A 17213-nucleotide genomic window follows, 5' to 3' on the forward strand; every position below is an offset into this window, starting at 1 on the left:
GATTATAATATTAAATGACAGACATTAAACCAATTTTATTAACATCAGGACGAAAAAACTGTTCCAAACAAAAAGCATTTGTTTACTTAAAAAAACGCATCATACTTAATTTTTTCTTTTTCATTTATTCTAACCCAATTTTAATCATTACACAAAATATCAACAATAAAAAAATTATATACCCCGGGACTTAATGAGTTAAAGATAATGTATATTAATGTTTCTTATGTATAGATGTGTCTCATCAAAAAGTTTTTTCTTCAGCATATAAAACATGTTTATATACACAAATAAGCATACATCATTTTTACATGTGAAGAAATGGCATCTTAACTTGCTGTAAAAAGTAATTCAATAGATAAAAAGATATACATTTACGTATTTGGAAAGACTATCTTATTTTACATTCAACTCCAACTACTTAAAAATCATGCATATTCTTAGTACAAAGTTTATCTTTTTAATAAAACTTTTTCATTCACACATTGTTTGTTCTTAGGTATTTGATACTTCAGCAAATAAAAAAACTTACCGAACTGTTTTATCATCAGCAGCACTAAATATTTGATTTCCATCTTTACTGAAGATTGCACCTTTCAGAGAATCTTTATGGCCCCCTAGCACTTTCGGTTCTGAAAAGATAAGGAAGGAAATAAAGTTACACAAACAGCAATTCTCTACACAGAACAGAAGAGATTCAGTATGGCTTTGATTTAAACAGAATGAATTTCTTTAATTGCTAAAATCCTGAAATTGCAAATTAACACAAAAAATTTGTATATTCCATTCTTATAGCTGCAGAAAATGGAAAAAAATATTTTACTCATACAGATATATACATATAAAATATGAATATGTTCCCATTCTTGCATTGAAAGATTTTAAGCCAGACTCGACTCTACTTAGGGTTCAATTTTAGTGGAAAAAATGAATTTAACCAAATATACATGCAACATAACAACTGTTGATATATGTTGTGTCTCAATCTGTAACGAATATCTTTTTTTTTTTTTTTTACCTTAAATCATTTTCTACAACAAAATATCTAATTATTTATAAATATTATAGGTAATCGATATTTTCTCTATAATAAAATAGAGCAGATGTTTCCCCATTTAGAAAAAAAACATAGCAATACAAACGTTATATAAATTCAATATGGTTACACAACCTGTTATTACCTGATGTAGGTTTTATGGATATTATCAGTCAATTTTATTCATCATCATAAATTCCTATAATACTTCTGAGGAGGGTCACTCTTCCAAACTGTCATATTTACAGATGGTAGCAAGATACTTACTCGTTTATTATTTTCTCTCACTCTCCTCAACAGGGCCGGGAACTTTTATACATTTGCCACATTTTCTCACAACCATGCTGTCTTATTACATTCATTTAACATTTGTTCTTTCAGCTACCCTATGTAAATACAAACCAATCCCTTCATAATTCATTAAGTTCTAGTCAATTTCATTGGCTATTCATATACATTTATCGGATTAAGGAAACATCAGATTAAAGAAATTTCGAATAGTTAAAAAAGCCTATTGAGAAATAAACATGATATTAAGAAAAACAATAATTTTGACTTGAATGAACACTAAACAATAATATCTACTTTTGTACGCTTACATCTGCCGCTATAAAAGAATTGGATATTAGAATTGACATTTCCCCAGATAAAAAAAAATATTCCTTTCCATTTTTTTTCTTATCATTCTAGTCGTTGCAGTCGCTGTTATCACCATTGATGTTGGTAGCCCATTATTTTACGAAAACTTATTAAAATATAAAAAAATAAACGCGACAACAGTTAACATTATTACATTATGGAAGAGGTGGTAGTCCAAGACTTTCATTCATCTCCAACATTTCCAAGTTTCAAACATTACAAAAATAAACATCCTATTTCAGTCACTAAAATTATATATTCATTGCTATATTCATGTTCTTATCAGTTAACAAATGGGTACTTATGCAGAATACAGACGGTGCTAATATTATTTAGAAACCCATTCTTAACATGGGAGGTGAGAGCTGTTTTTAACTTATATACTTTCAACTAAATTTTAATACACAAACAATACTGTATAAAATTAAATTTAAATTTCCGTTTTCCTGCTTTCTGGCTGACTACAATATGGTTGTCTTCAAGTCTAACGTAAACAAGTTCTTGATGAGCCGTTCCATATAAGTTAACAAATTTACAGAATTTCCATTACTAATGATTACTATATTGTCCAATTTCTACTGTACACTCTTTAACCCTTATCCACGAGTGGCCTCTTGGCCTTGATAATGTGCTGATGCCTGTGTATAAAAAAACTTAAAAAAACTTTAACATGATATTTAAAAAATAGCATTGTCCATATTCTGCATAAGTACAAAAACATATACACTGACAAAGATTAGAATTGCATAGAATAAAGAATAGGGTGCTCCTTGCTTTGCTCAGGCTTGGAACAATGGCTCAAGAGTGGGAGATTTCACTTTGATGAAGAAAGACTCATTGTCGCCAGTCAAGATTAGGGTGTACTCACAAATGGATTAAAAAAAATGGCTGGCCTATTAGTGCTGGTTTTGCCACTCAGTGATTGAGAGCCCAAGCCACCTAATATCTGGATGCCCAATCTTATTGGCTGATAGTCTTTATACTGTCTGCCATAACAAAGTATGTAAATACCTCCATTGGAAAATCTGTAGAGAGATGCAACTTGACAGATTGTCGAACATCTGGGAAATATAAAATAGTTCATTATTGTTTATAAACCAGAGTTCTGTTTGTTTGTGGTGAGGACTCTTCATTTGCAGCAAGCTGATCAGATCAGCAGAGGGATCAAGAAACCCAGAAATGACACAAGAAACCTGGAGACTACACAGGACAACAAGAGACGATTGGATTAAGAAACAAAGTGTCTCACCATGGGACACAACATGCAGAGATGATCATTAGGCCACCTAGTGACAGGTCTTGTTCGAAAGTCACCACCCCCATCATCCCCACTGTCATACAATTATCAAATACTGCTTCTTCTGAGGAGTTATTATTAATTTTATTTTGTGTAAACTTAGGTACATGCTTAAAATTATGGAGGGTGGGTGGTTTGATTGCGGACACACATATATGGAGTTGGCATTTTCTTAATCTGTTCTAATAACATTCAAGCACTGATGATCTTTCATTTCAAATAAAATTATATTGAAAAATGTATACAGAATTGTGATATACTCCCCACTTTTCACATTTTATTATACATACAAGTCCATACATACACATGTATATATATATATATATATATATATACCAGTACACATACACACAAATATCTTCACACTCATATACATATGATTCCTACCTATACCTACACATCCACACAAAGACATAGACACATCAAATACTTATATATGCAATATGCAACTGTACGTACATTTAATCTTATCACTATGCTCTGTTTAATATTTGAACTTAACTTTGAAAATCTAAACTCCTAATGTAAGGATCAGAGTACCCTCAGAACCTAAATTAAGCAATAGCTTTAAAAATTTCACTTCACTCCAAAATAACCAAAATAGATTAAGAAATATTCACAATATTTTCAAAGGATTTTCTTAATCTGTTTTGATAACATTCAAGCACTGATGATTTTTAATTTAAAATAAAACTTATATTTGAAAATGTACACAGAATTGTGAGTGGGAAATCTGAAAACAAAATGATTCAACAAACCTGCATCATGTTTCTCTAAGTCAAAAATTTTAAGTTTCTTTTCTTGGCTGGCTGTGAGAAGAAATTTACTATCCCGAGAATAATCTACTGATTTGACAATGTGTTTATGAGAAAATGTATGAAGTTCATCTCCGCTAACAGCATCCCAGATTTTCCTAAAAAAAAAAAAAAAAATTAAAATAATAAATGATATAAAATAAAAAAATTGTAAAAGCAAGAATCAAAACAATGGAATTAATTCAATTGAAGATAAAAACTCATTCTAAACATTTTTGGAATATGTTAAACAACCCTTTTCATTTTTGTCAACAGACCAGATTTACAATTATAAAAAATAAAAAAAAGAACTACATTTCTGTCTATGACGGAAGCTGGTCTTTAGAATTTCATATTTTGTAATGCATTGCACTATGATGAAATACAAAGAAACGCTCAACGTTGATAGATGGTTTGAGATAGAATTTATAATATCATAAAGGAATGAAAACTAAAATTTCTAAAATACCAATAACATTGCATTAACAGAAATTCTTATAGATACATACGCAGTAAAATCAGCTGCTCCTGTGGCTGCACGAGTGGCCTCCCTGTTTAAGGCTGCACCCCACACTGCCCCTTTATGACCCTCAAATGTACCGATCCAATCTCCAGTCTCACCTTGACGCAACATGGGTTTTCCATCTGAAATAAATCACAAAATAATGGTATTACTGAAACGTCAACTAATTAAAAATCATAGAGTGGAGGAGTTTTTGGTTACTAAAGCATATATACATCTCTATAAAAAGTTAGGTATATATATATATATATTGCAATCATTAAGGGAAGACTTATTATTTATGATTAAAAGTAAAATGCATAAAACACGTTTCAAAAAAAAAAAAAAAGGAGCGGGGGAAGAGGAAAGAAAAATAAAAAGGGAGTCAGCCGACTGGTTTTGCCCTCACTTTATCAAAGCTGTATGCTGGGATTTAAAAAAGGAAAAATCAAAAATATGTTCATTAAAATACATTGCATTCTGTTCATGGATGAAAAAATAACGAACAGGGAAGTGATTAGAATAAAGCTACATTTTTGAAGATCCTAGAGGTTAATCACGCTCAAACCCAAGAGACATTCCCTCTGTTTATAGAGAGAAGGCGTTCTCAACCAAACGTGAATAGTCTCCAAGATTTTTAGATGAAATGTGGAGTGAGCACAACTAGGAATTGAGTTTGTGCTAAAGTTTGCTGCATATGACGGGTTTTTAATTTTTTTAGCATGAACTCTTTTCAATTCTGAGTCTTGCTTACTTATATAACTACACACACAAATATTTCATGCTTATGCAATCATCAGTATAGGAAGTGGTTATCACTGCTGGTCATGAGATTCAAACTCAGTCAACAAAACCAGCCTCAACTTTGCAAGCTAGCGCCTTTCCTTTAGACCACAAGCAATTAACATATAACTGGAAAGAAATTAAGTACTTATAAAGCCATATCGGCAGGCTTCTCCCTAGTTTCATTTTACTACAGTCAAAGTTCTCAAAAAATCAAGGGGCCTCTTCCTGGGCCTAACACTTGATCTCTATATGATCTCAAACATAGATACTCGAATATTTCATTAAATTTTGTTTCCGTCTCAAATGTTGAATTATTAAAGAAGTTAAGAATATTACTTTTCCTCTCCTCAATTAACGATTTAAATATGTTATAGTATGCCTTTCTTGTGGTCTCTAGGACATACTGGATTCCAGGACAAGAATACATCTAGTCTGGTGGAGTATCCAGCTAAGTGCTGTTACTATATGCAACATCGCTTGAAGATGTACCATTCCTCATATAAGCCACTGTGGGTTAATCATACTGAGGAAATTTTATTTAGGTGTGAATACTTTGTGAATCTGAATATTTAGTTAGGGTTTACTTCTATGGAAAAGTATCCTCATGCCAGGTTATCCTGACAAATCCCTGTACAGAGAGACCTTAGACACACAAGGACAATGTCTAGCAGGCATTCAAGTTTCTCTCCAGTAGGCATTAATCAGCAGTCATGTAAGTATTCAATGAATGGAAATCGCATGATACACTTTTGTTAAAAGTTGAGTTTTTTCTTAATTTTCTAGATAGGGCTTGACTTGAATTTCTTAAAGGAACTTTATAACTATAGTTTTTATAACTTTTTCTGATATCTTACGGATGTACAGATAATCGAATTAGCTGATGGTTGATTAATAGGTTTTCTAATGCTGATTTATCAATAAATTTTGTTGTCACAAACGAGACTAATATTAATTATATTGTAAAGGAAGACAAGTTAACTCACTCTTTTACAAGTTAGAAAAGCATTTCATCCAAGGCATGAAAATTGTTTAACAAAATGTTTTTACTATAGGCTTTAAAAATAAAGGTACAAAATTCAATTTGAAATTTATCTTCAAAGTGCACTTTTATAAATTTTACAAAGTAAGGTATAAAAATTTAATTTAAATTGAATCAAAAAATTACCTTGGATTTATTTTATATAATGTACATTCTGTTGCACTTTTTTAAAAAAAATCATTGAAAATTTTATATCTATATCATTAATTGCTAGATGAAAGATAATGTTTTTAAATTAAAATGAGAAAATCTGAAGCTTCTGCAGGATCAGTTGAGCAACATGCAGGTGAGCGTTGTCATGGAAGAGAATTGGTTCCTTCATATTGATCAATCTCGAGCACATATGTTAGAGCTTCTGATGCATTTCGTTGATTTATCAGCAGTACTTATCTACCGTAATCGTTTCGCCTAGATCAAGAAGCTGTGATGGATGAGACCGGTTGCGGATCACCAAACAGTCACCATAACCTTTTTTTGGTGCAATTTAAACTTTGGGAAGTGTTGTGGAGCTTCTCCAGCATCCAACTATTGTTCCAAACATCATCAGTTGTCGTAGAGTATCTACTTCTCATCACACGTCACAATCCGCTCGAGAAATGGGTCTGTTTTTGTTGCGCATTCGTTAGTGGTTCCTGGGCCAAATGCATCATTGATATCACAAGCTGTCTCGGCAGCTTTTCGGCCTCATTTGAACTGGAACAAGAAAATCGTGCGAATTTGAATTTCGTCCATGCTGTTGAAAAGCCTGCAAAAAAAAAAAAAAAAAAATGAACGAAGAGATTGAGAATGGTAACGAATAACACGATTCGATAGTGAAAAAATAATATATAACATAGCATTATATATCAATGAATTAATTCAGAAATCTATACATATAAAAGCGAAAATGTATGTATGTATGTTTGTATGTCTGTTAAAACTTTCGACAAACAACAAAAATTCACAAACTCGGTATCATATTGGAGCTCCATCCTTCGCTCGAAAAATATCGAAAAATTGGCCAAAAACGTTCAATTTTTCACCCCGAAATCGACAATTTTTGACGGGGGAGGGGGGTCAACAAAAACGGTCTTCTCGTGACGTTCTGCGCATGCGTCAAATGACGTCATGGCCTGATTTACTTTAAATAGTTGAAAAACTGACTAAATTTCATGTACGTTGCGTTAGGTCAGTTGATTAGCGCGTTGGTTCATTATCTAAACGTTTTGGGTTTGAATCGTGGTATGAGATGTCTTTTTTTTTTTCGATTTTTTAAATTTAAATATTGAACCAGTGTTATTTAAGCCATTTTTCACGTAACGTTCGGTTTCTGTTTTTTTTTTTTTTTTTACTTCGCTTATCCACCCCCGACCACACACCCGAAAACACCCAGGTACCCACAGATTTTTTAAAGTTTAATATCAAAACAGGCTTATTTAAGCCATTTTTCACGTGTTCGTTTTTCTGTTTTCATCGTTTGTTTGCCTTACGTTAGTTTTTTTTTGTTTTTTTTCCCGCTTAAGTTTTAATGTTGTTTTCTTTTTTTACTTCGCTTATAACAAACAAACCTGGTCATTGACGTCGTCATCGTCGTCGTAATGCTCGACGACTTCCGGGCGCGCACCTGTCAATTTGGTTCTTACTTAAATAAATCCAAACATCTTTCACTAACTCATTCTGGCTGGCCGATTTTATTTTCAAACTTCGCTTCAGGGCTTCGGGTTCGATCCTAAAGGTATTTTTTTATTTAACACCACACACACTTACAAACACCCGGGCAACGCCAGGTACCCCCGCTAGTCATATATAAAAGTAACATGAGAAAACGATATTGTTTTTGCACCAACATAATAGATATCAGGCATAAGTTATTTAACTATGTAAAAAATTAACTAAATATTAACAATAACCTTCAACCATTATGGCAACCAGTTTCTGCTGGAAGTATTTTGACGGCAATCCCAAAAATAAGAATACAGCTGTTGCAAGTTATGTCCAACTATCACATCAAAGGGTGGCAAATCAGCAAAATCTTTTACAATGACTAATAGAATGACTCTTAGAAAGGTTCGTTCAAATGAAACAAAAGTTGCAATTAAGAAAAAGAAGCACAATGAATATTCAGGGACAGATACTCCAGGAACAAGTGGCAGCAACTACAAGCCTCCAGTGAAACACCAAACTACTATAGAATCAATATTGGCTAAAAAGAAAATGTGAGATATTAATGATCACAGGTCACAAGAGATCCATTATCTGATAAGAGGAATGATTGCTATTCATATTAATCATATTCTGTAACATCTGACATTGGATTTAATAGGCAAAACTTTGTTCAAATTACAGCATTCCATCAAAAACGTACTCCATTGCAAAATAATTTTGGATATGTTTACAAAAGTGAAACAAAAATTCAATTGCTTCTTGCTGAAATTAGCAACATTTCATGAAATACAGACGTTTGGACAGCTATAACAGATAATGCTCTCTTTCTAAGCTTGACAGGTCATTGGTTTTCAAATGACTTTGAACAGCGCAGAACTGTGCTTAGAGTGGTTCCATTTCCTGGTACACACACAGGTGCAATAATAAGTGAAGAATTGCACAATGTTTTGGATGAGTATAAAATCTTCAATAGCATTTTCTTAGTCTTGCAGAATTCAGGAATAAATATAGTTGCTAATGTCAGAGAATGTAATTTAGAATATCATAGATTGTAACTCAGGCTGTGAAGACAACCATTACATCTAACAGAAATACAGCTTCTCACTTTAATCGCTTTCTATTAGCAATTAATAAATTAACTGAAATACAAGATCAGCTTAATTTGGAAAAACAAACTCATTCAAGATGTGATCACATGGTGGAATTCAACATATTATATGCTGAAAATATATTAAGAACAACGAAAAGCTCTTGTAATGTGTTGTTGTGTAGTGGGGTACATGATGGGAACAAGACATATAACAGAAGATGAGACATTTATATAATGGTGTATACGGCAATGATGGTGATGCAACAATCACTTGTTTAGTTCATATTAATAGGAGAGATATGAATGCGAAGAGATGTGAAATGGACAGTTCTTTTTAACTAGCAATACCACACCATTTATCTTTAGATCGAATAAACTCAAATCAAGCATTATTGAAAAGAGCATAAAAAACAAAGAAATAATATCTTTAGCTTTTTTTTTTTAAATCGTCCCATTAGAACTGGAGTTATGATCATTTAAAGTATCAAAAAGCGTCTCGTTCACTGAACATTTTGCCTTAAGTTAGTCCTATTCAAATGCATATAAGCTTGTGACTGCTAATGGTAGGAAATTTGCACAATTTATAGACTAACATATCTTTAAAATGTTGTATCTTAGATCTCTTTAAGATATTATGATGATATTTGGAACATATCATAATGCCATCAAGGTTCAGTTGGCGTTATTTATGACCATCTCATTTGGTAACTTGCATACTAATTAGCATAATGCAGTTTCATTTTAATAGCTTTAAGTAGAAACAGCATAAAAACAGCTAAGAAAAATAGTAAGGCTTTATCATCATAGGAAGTATTATTCAGATAGACATTATCATCTGCCATCATAACATTATGAAAAATCCAAGATGGCGACCAGGAAATTCAAGATGGTAAAATGGCCACCATGACACACTTTAAAGAAATTAACAAAATATGGCCTGTAGCACATCAAATTAAAGGAAATTTTGTATGGATCAGAATTATGTTTTCAAGTACATTAAACTAGTTAGCATAATTAAGTTTTATTTTAACGGCTTTAAGTAGAAGCATCATAAAAAAAATAGTTTAAAAAATGGGAGGTAAGGCTTTATCATCATACGAAATATTATTCTGATGGATATTATCATTTGTCATAATACACTGTGAAAAATCTAAGATGGCTACCATAACACGATTCAAAGAAATTATTAACAAAATATGGCTTGTAGCATATCAAATGAAAAGAAATTTGGTACAGATTACAATTATGTTTTCAAGTCCATTAAACTAATAAGAATAATTAAATTTCATTTTAACAGCTTCAAGTTACCATGACAATTATCAAGTGAGTTTCTACCACTATTTTGTATAATTTTTTATTTTTAAGCCATTGTTGAGACTTCAAGAGACATTGCAGCGATTTTTTCTTGTTCTCATGTAACACACGACACCACTCGTTTTTTTTAACAGAATAAACATTTACAATACCAAAAATTTATCAAGGTAGGTAGAAGAGTAATTTGCCTTTGGTAACATTTATTTGTTATATACTTGGTTTTTTTTACCTCTTTTTCATACCTTTGTGGATTGTAATACAAACCTAATAAAAGTTATTCTTTTACTTAACTTGATAAGTGGTTTGTGTGTTTTAACTCCTTTAAAAGCATGGTCATTGTCAGTTATTCTTTTTCAAAGAATCTATTTTTTTTTAAATATTCTTTCCCTTTCCATAATTTAAAATTTATGTTTTCTAAATAATAATAAAAATAAAATGAATACTTTATGTTCGGAAGTTAGTTGACGAACACTTATTTACAGATTTTGTGTGTGTGTCACGGCGCATAACAATTCTCATGTTTATATGCAGTTGTCACTACTATCTATTCAGAGATAATAAGTTTTCATCCAATTCTTTTCAAATTTTAGGACAAAAGAAATTAATATATTCACTAATAAATAACATTTGAACACAGTTTCTATCTTTATCTCTGTTGAACAATTTAATGAATCAATGGAAACAAGATTTTCATCCTATTTAAATGATAAAAACTTGTGTGTGTCTAATTTCCTAGATCCAAAATTCAAATTTAAATTTCAAAAGAATGACATGGAAAGCACTAAGAATTGGATTCTACATCTACTTCCTACTGATGATAATGAAGCAGAATAAGCAGGATACACTTCTTCCAGCTCTTTTGAGGGTCAACATCAAAATGAAAGTAAAACTGTATCTCGGTCAAGCCTGTTTGATGAATTAACTTTGAATAAGCCTACAGTAACAGATAAAAACAGAGTTGGTAGAAGCTGACTTAAACCTGGAAACTGCAACTACAACAAAAATACAAGAATCACAATCGAAACTCAAAAGGAGTAAATGGTTAAGCGCACAAAATGACTTGATTATTATGTAGCTTTACAACTACTTGCAAGAGGTGATGATCTATTTCAGTGGTGAAAGTAGACACAGGAGACCTTATCACTGCTGAGTAAACTGGCTCCAAAATATTTAAGCACACCACCTTCATCTTGGAGGGTGAGAGGCTCTTTAGTACAGGTGATAATGTGTATGGATCTATGAGGAACAGGCTGCATGACGAGAAGTCTAATGTTTCTACATTACAACTTAAAGTATTCAACTTTAAATACTGAGGAAACTATGAGAGCAGAGGAGGCAAGCAGCTAGAATAGAAGATGAAATAGAGCAGCAGCAGGTGCAGAACTTCAACATAGTTATTCACCTAAAGAATAACAATTTGTACTTTGTAGTTGGTTTGTAATTTTTTTCTAATCTAATTGTTTAATTATATTCATTTCAGAATTAGAAATTGTATTTTGTAATTTTATTTAATGAAGGCAAAAAGCCATAATAGTGGGCAGACACTTAATTAAATAGTAATTTAAATTAGCAGTTACTATGTTATCTGATGAGTCACTTAGCAGTGATGAAATGATTTAAATAGGAAAGAGAAAAGTAATTAATCAGCTGATTAATTGGCAAATTGGCCGATGGCCAATTAGGTCAATTATCGATTACTTGCCGATTAATCAATGCACCCTTAATATATATACTATATGGGAGTCACCACTTATCAAGGCCCGGGTTAATGGGTGTATGGTGGTCACTAAGACAACATCATATTAATAGTAGTGGAAATAGGGATAGAAATGGATTATTTAGGTGGGAGAGGGGCAACTCAACAAGAACTTGTTTACATTGGACTTGAAGACAACCATATTGCAGTCAGCTGGAAAGCAGGTCAGCAGAACAGAGTTCCACAGGTGTGTAGTTCTAGGAAAGAAGGTCTGTTCAGGAATTCGTGTTTAGATTTAGACACGGAAAGTTAATGGTAGACAAGTGTTTTTAGTTAAAATTTGGTAAGGAGGGAGCATAGATTGAAACTCAGGCAAGCACTTGCCATGAAAATAACGACAGAGCAGAGATATATGAAGAAAGTTAAAATTTTGTAAATTATATTTTACATTTATTATTCAAAACAAGGGTTACAGATGAAATATTTCCTTATTCCATAAAGTTTTAAAGAATGGTTCTTATCTTCAGAAGAAAAATAGTTAGCAAAATAATATTTATATAGACTAGCTATAAATTTGCTGGTCAGCACATGTTTGAAAATTCCAAAGACTGAGAGAAGTCATATATTAAAGATATTAAAAAAATTCCTGAACTATGTTTATTAACTACATATGTGCAGACATGGTTCTGTAGCAATGTCTTATCGAAAATCCCACGTCTTCAAGCTAATGGAGGAAGTATTATTCTAATATATCTGGTTCAAGAACACTTAAAATAGGTGAAAAAAAAGTTTTTCTCACTAGCTTTTATTAGAGGAAACAAGAGAAACAATGAATGGAAGTGAATAGAGGAAGGAAAGAGCAGAGGTATGTAGAGAGGGAGAGATCTGTGGCCTGTCACTCAAGTTCATCTATTGTGTTTCTCTTTTATTACTTCTTAACTGGTGTTGATACATTATTAAACTCAAAGAATAAACATAGAAATAAATATAAGCACTAATATATCTAAATATACTCACCCACATCTGTACTTTCTCACATATATACATGCATAGAAGGTGTTAAGATCTACAACACACACACGTTATGTACATGTACGCATTAGCAGGAGTGAATTTGTTTTATTTCATTTTTGTTTCTTAGTATGATATTTATGCTTACAGTTATATAATCTATAAAGAAACCTTCATTTCCTCTATATGCTTATTTAAAATATAATTTAACACAGGTGTGTGTGCATCTAAATCTCTCTTATATGTAAAGCAACAATTCCCTTTACACCCATTATATATATTTCTATGCATAGGATTCACTCTTAAACTAATAAACTGATCATTATGAATTGTGGAACATATTTTCTAGGCAACATAGTGAGTAACATGGGTATATTATGTTTTTTAGCAAACTTTACCATTTAGGACGAGTATGATCATCAATAATATGTGCAGAATAAACTTGAAAATTAATGAACTTACAAAATATATATTCAAGGCAACAAGGTGAATAATGTGTGCACATTATTTTGCCATTTAGAGTAAGGATCGGCAATCTACGGTCTAACTATTTTTAACATGAGAGAAAAAACTTTCAAATTCAACAAAAGGTCTGCAGTTATCTTCTGCTAATCCACCCAACCGAATTTGAATACTATGGCTACAAAAACATGATCAAAGCCAATCATCTTCCTTTCTGTGTAAAAAATGTTTTTAAAAATATATAAATTAATGTTACAAAGAAATAAGTAAAAATCCGGGTTAGCACTTTTGCTTTTTTTTAACAAAAGTTTTTGCATTACCGTTACTCTCCCATTGGCACCACTTAAAGTCTCACTGCCACATATTCATCTCGCCTGGCCACTTTTACCCTTCCTCTGACCGCATGACAGCCACAGCTGGCCCATTCTTGTACCTTAACTTTACACGTCCATTTTCTTTGATGCGCACTTTGCTTCTCCCACAACATGGTGCATTTTTTTCTCCTTTATCTCCTCACACACGTCCTAATTTGCATATGTGCTTTTTCGATTACTACTGCTACTGTGCTGCTAATCTCTTCACAAGCCAACCATCCTTTGCTAGTGCTGATATTTTTGCATGCGCTCATATGCACTACATAATAAATAAACATAAAACAAAAACTGAGAGCTGATTTGACCGATTGACCAGTGATAGACATTAGGCACAGACAGCTTCAAAAGGACAATGTTGTCTTCATCGCTTATCCCTGCCACCTATCCTATATAAGTTGCTAGAATCTTTCAATGGGTCATGTTTTTATCTTATACCTTCTCTTAGAATATTTCACTAATTTTTTTTTCTTACATGCTGCCTGACTAGACACGAGCCATATATCACACTATTTAAAGCTTAATTACTCTGTAAATAAACTGAATAAAATTAGAAATGTTTAAAATACTGAAATAAAATTAAAATGAATGTAATCAGTGCTCTTCATATTTATTTATTCATTCATTCAAAAAGAAAGAAATTCAGTGTAAGTGCTCAAGTTTGTCACGGAAGAGCATTATACTCTCAATTATTTATCTATGAGAGAAGAGGCTATGCTTTTAAATAATTCAAATAACTATATATTTTTATTTGCGACAAATAAAAAAAAAAAAAGTGTAACTAAGGGTGTTGGAACTTGGCTTGGTAAACTGACCATTGCCACAGTTATTAAGATTAAAACCTTTTTGGACAAACGAATGGGCAATTCTTACCGCTACAGTCCCTTTTTCCAGATTTTTGGGAAAAGGATGAATTATCACAAGTATTGACTAATGATAAGAAAAAGGACCCTGATTTCTGTGCGCAATGGCAACAACACATTCTGAAGAGAACCACGGCTGACTGTTAGGTTTTTGCTGGGACTTTTTTGAGTGTATGAAACAGTCTATATCTACAATTAACCATTCCATCAGGTCTGATACGATAGAGGACACATGCTTTTTAAACATGGAATACAGAGGTAGATCTGATATAAATGTACGGAAGCTATCCCAGTCAGCCATAGAGTATCGATATATACTGTACGATGGAGAGGTACGTCTGAGGACCTATTACATTTCATTTTTTATCTTAATTGATACAACAGAGTAGTCGGAAGATCCCAGTGGAGACAAAACGGAAGCTGAACATAGTTCAGGGCAAGTTGTGAGAAAAAGATCTAGGAGAGACTTGCATACTGGCCGTCAGTATCGGGCACATAGGTGGGTTCATGAACAATCTGAGTGAAGTCATAAGCAATGGAGAAATCATGACAGAACCTCCCCTTATCATCAGTCTTGTTTGAGTGCGTTAACCATTCCACATTGTGAACATTGAAGTCTCCATATACGTAAATGTTAGCTGAAGAATAAGCAGACAGGACGTGGTCAATTTTTTCAGATATACTTTTAAAGATAGTAAATCCACTGTTGTGGGGGCGATAGAGAGCAAATATAAACGCAGTAGTGTGAGCAAGTACAACCTGGAAGCACATAAAGGGTAAGTTAGGATCTTCTCTGGAGATGTTCCTACTCCATGGAAAGCCATGCCCATGGTGATCTTGGGGGTCAAATTTTGAAGTTAGAGTATCCTTTAATTACGAACTCATCTAGGGAAATAGTCTGCCCAATGCCAGTTTCACTTAGGAATAATAGGTCTGGTTTAGTCTCCTGTAATTGGGTTTCAACCTCTAGAAGGTTAGAACGTAGACCTCTGATGTTGGAGAAGGAGACATGGTAGTGGGAGTCTATGTTGAAGTTGGAGATCTGGGTTTAATCGTGTATTTTTTCTGGAAACTTTTCATTTTGGGGATTTGTGGAATAGGTCGACAGACTTGCTTAGAGCAAGGTAGAGAGGGAAAGTAAGAGAGAAAAAGAAACAAAGAAATGTATTTTTTTTTTGTAGCCGTAACAATTACCTACTAACATGGCATTGAGAAGCCCCACCAGAAGCTACTGCATGATCCAGAATCCATTCACTAAATAGCAATACAACAGCCCCGGTACTTTGCATCTGCTGATAGGACAGTCTCCTTAGTGGTTAATCCAAGGTTCAGGTCCCTGACTATCAAGCGGATAACGTCAGCACAAATAAAACGTAAATGTTAAAGGGTTGAAATTGGGGTCAAATTTTTTGTCCAAAAACTATTTTAAAAACTTGCTGCATGTCTGAATACCCTCTATGTAAAATTTCAAATGCTTAGACTAAAAATTGGCCGACTAGTTTGCTAGAGACTGCAAAAGTCAAATCTTTTGAACTTTGACCCCTTGGCAGCAAAATTTTCAGCCAAAACCCAATTAAAAAAAATTTGCCCTATGTCTGAATACACTGTATTTAAAATTTCAAATGTTTAGACCAAAAATTGGCCGAGTAATTTGGTACAGATTGCAGAGGTAAAATTTTTTATTAATTTTGACCCCAATTTTGACTCCTTAACATTTATTGTTTTGGACTCAAATCAAATTAAAAAGTTTGATCCATGTCTAAGTAACCTACACCTAAAATTTCAAGTGTTTACACCCAAAATTGGTGGAGGAGTTTGGTAGAGTTTTCAAAAGTCAAATCGTTGAACTTTGACCCCTTTGACAGCCAAATTTATGGCCTAAAACCCGATTAAAAAGATTTTCCCAAATCTCAATACCCCTTATGTCAAATCTCGGGTCTGTAAACTGAAAATTGAAAAAGTAGTTTAGTAGAGAAATGTACACACACACACACACACACAGACAATTTCACTTTGATAGATGAAGCTGATTAATTATGCCTGAGTAATTTTCTAACCAAAGAGACAATTTATAATTTTATTTGTATCATCTCAGTCATTTGGAAGTAATTTGCCCTTTAAAATGGGAAAATGTTTTGTTTTTATTTCTTTTTTGAAAATTTGTTGAATAATGATAACAAATAAAATTTTAATCGATTATTTGCATTTGATGAATTGCTTTGTGAAAATCATATGAAAATATTAAGAATTAAATATTTCTTTGCTGATCAAGGCAGAAAAACTGTTATCACAAAGTCTAAATCTTATACTAGCAAGAATCATCAAAGCTAAAGAATATATTTCATTTACACTCTTCAAAAAAAAAAAAAAAATGTTTAAAGACAGAAAAGACTTTAAGGCTAAATTTTAAGTTAACGCAGCTTGAGATTCTTTTATAAATTACTGATTCTTCAACTCCAATTCTAAATGACTTCTAACAGCCAATTAAAATAAACAATATTCTTTCAAAGTGTGAATACCCTAAAAATCTTGACGTAAAACAAAAATAAAAATAATTTAGAATTTAAAGTGGGGGGATCAATTTCGCATAGAAATTTAATGTAAAATGTACGCCATTATTGAGATATTTTAAGCAATTTCAATTTTTTTTTTTCATGTGTATTGCTATT

At 32.4% G+C, this 17213-nt stretch overlaps 1 protein-coding gene across 1 annotated transcript in view; it reads right to left on the minus strand.

Annotated features, from left to right (window-relative positions):
* LOC145285773 (serine-threonine kinase receptor-associated protein-like) overlaps positions 1-17213 on the minus strand; it is a 55253-nt gene that overhangs the window by 14475 nt on the left and 23565 nt on the right. Inside the window, exons 2-4 of the mRNA XM_080134121.1 lie at positions 4276-4411; positions 3731-3885; positions 533-632 (exon numbers count right to left, since the gene is read on the minus strand). Of these exons, the coding sequence (XP_079990247.1) occupies positions 533-632; positions 3731-3885; positions 4276-4411 (391 nt within the window). The remainder of the gene's footprint in view (positions 1-532; positions 633-3730; positions 3886-4275; positions 4412-17213) is intronic.

Source organism: Euprymna scolopes, chromosome 10 (genome assembly GCF_053919585.1).
Source record: "Euprymna scolopes isolate OS-2025 chromosome 10, ASM5391958v1, whole genome shotgun sequence".
NCBI lineage: Eukaryota > Metazoa > Mollusca > Cephalopoda > Sepiida > Sepiolidae > Euprymna > Euprymna scolopes.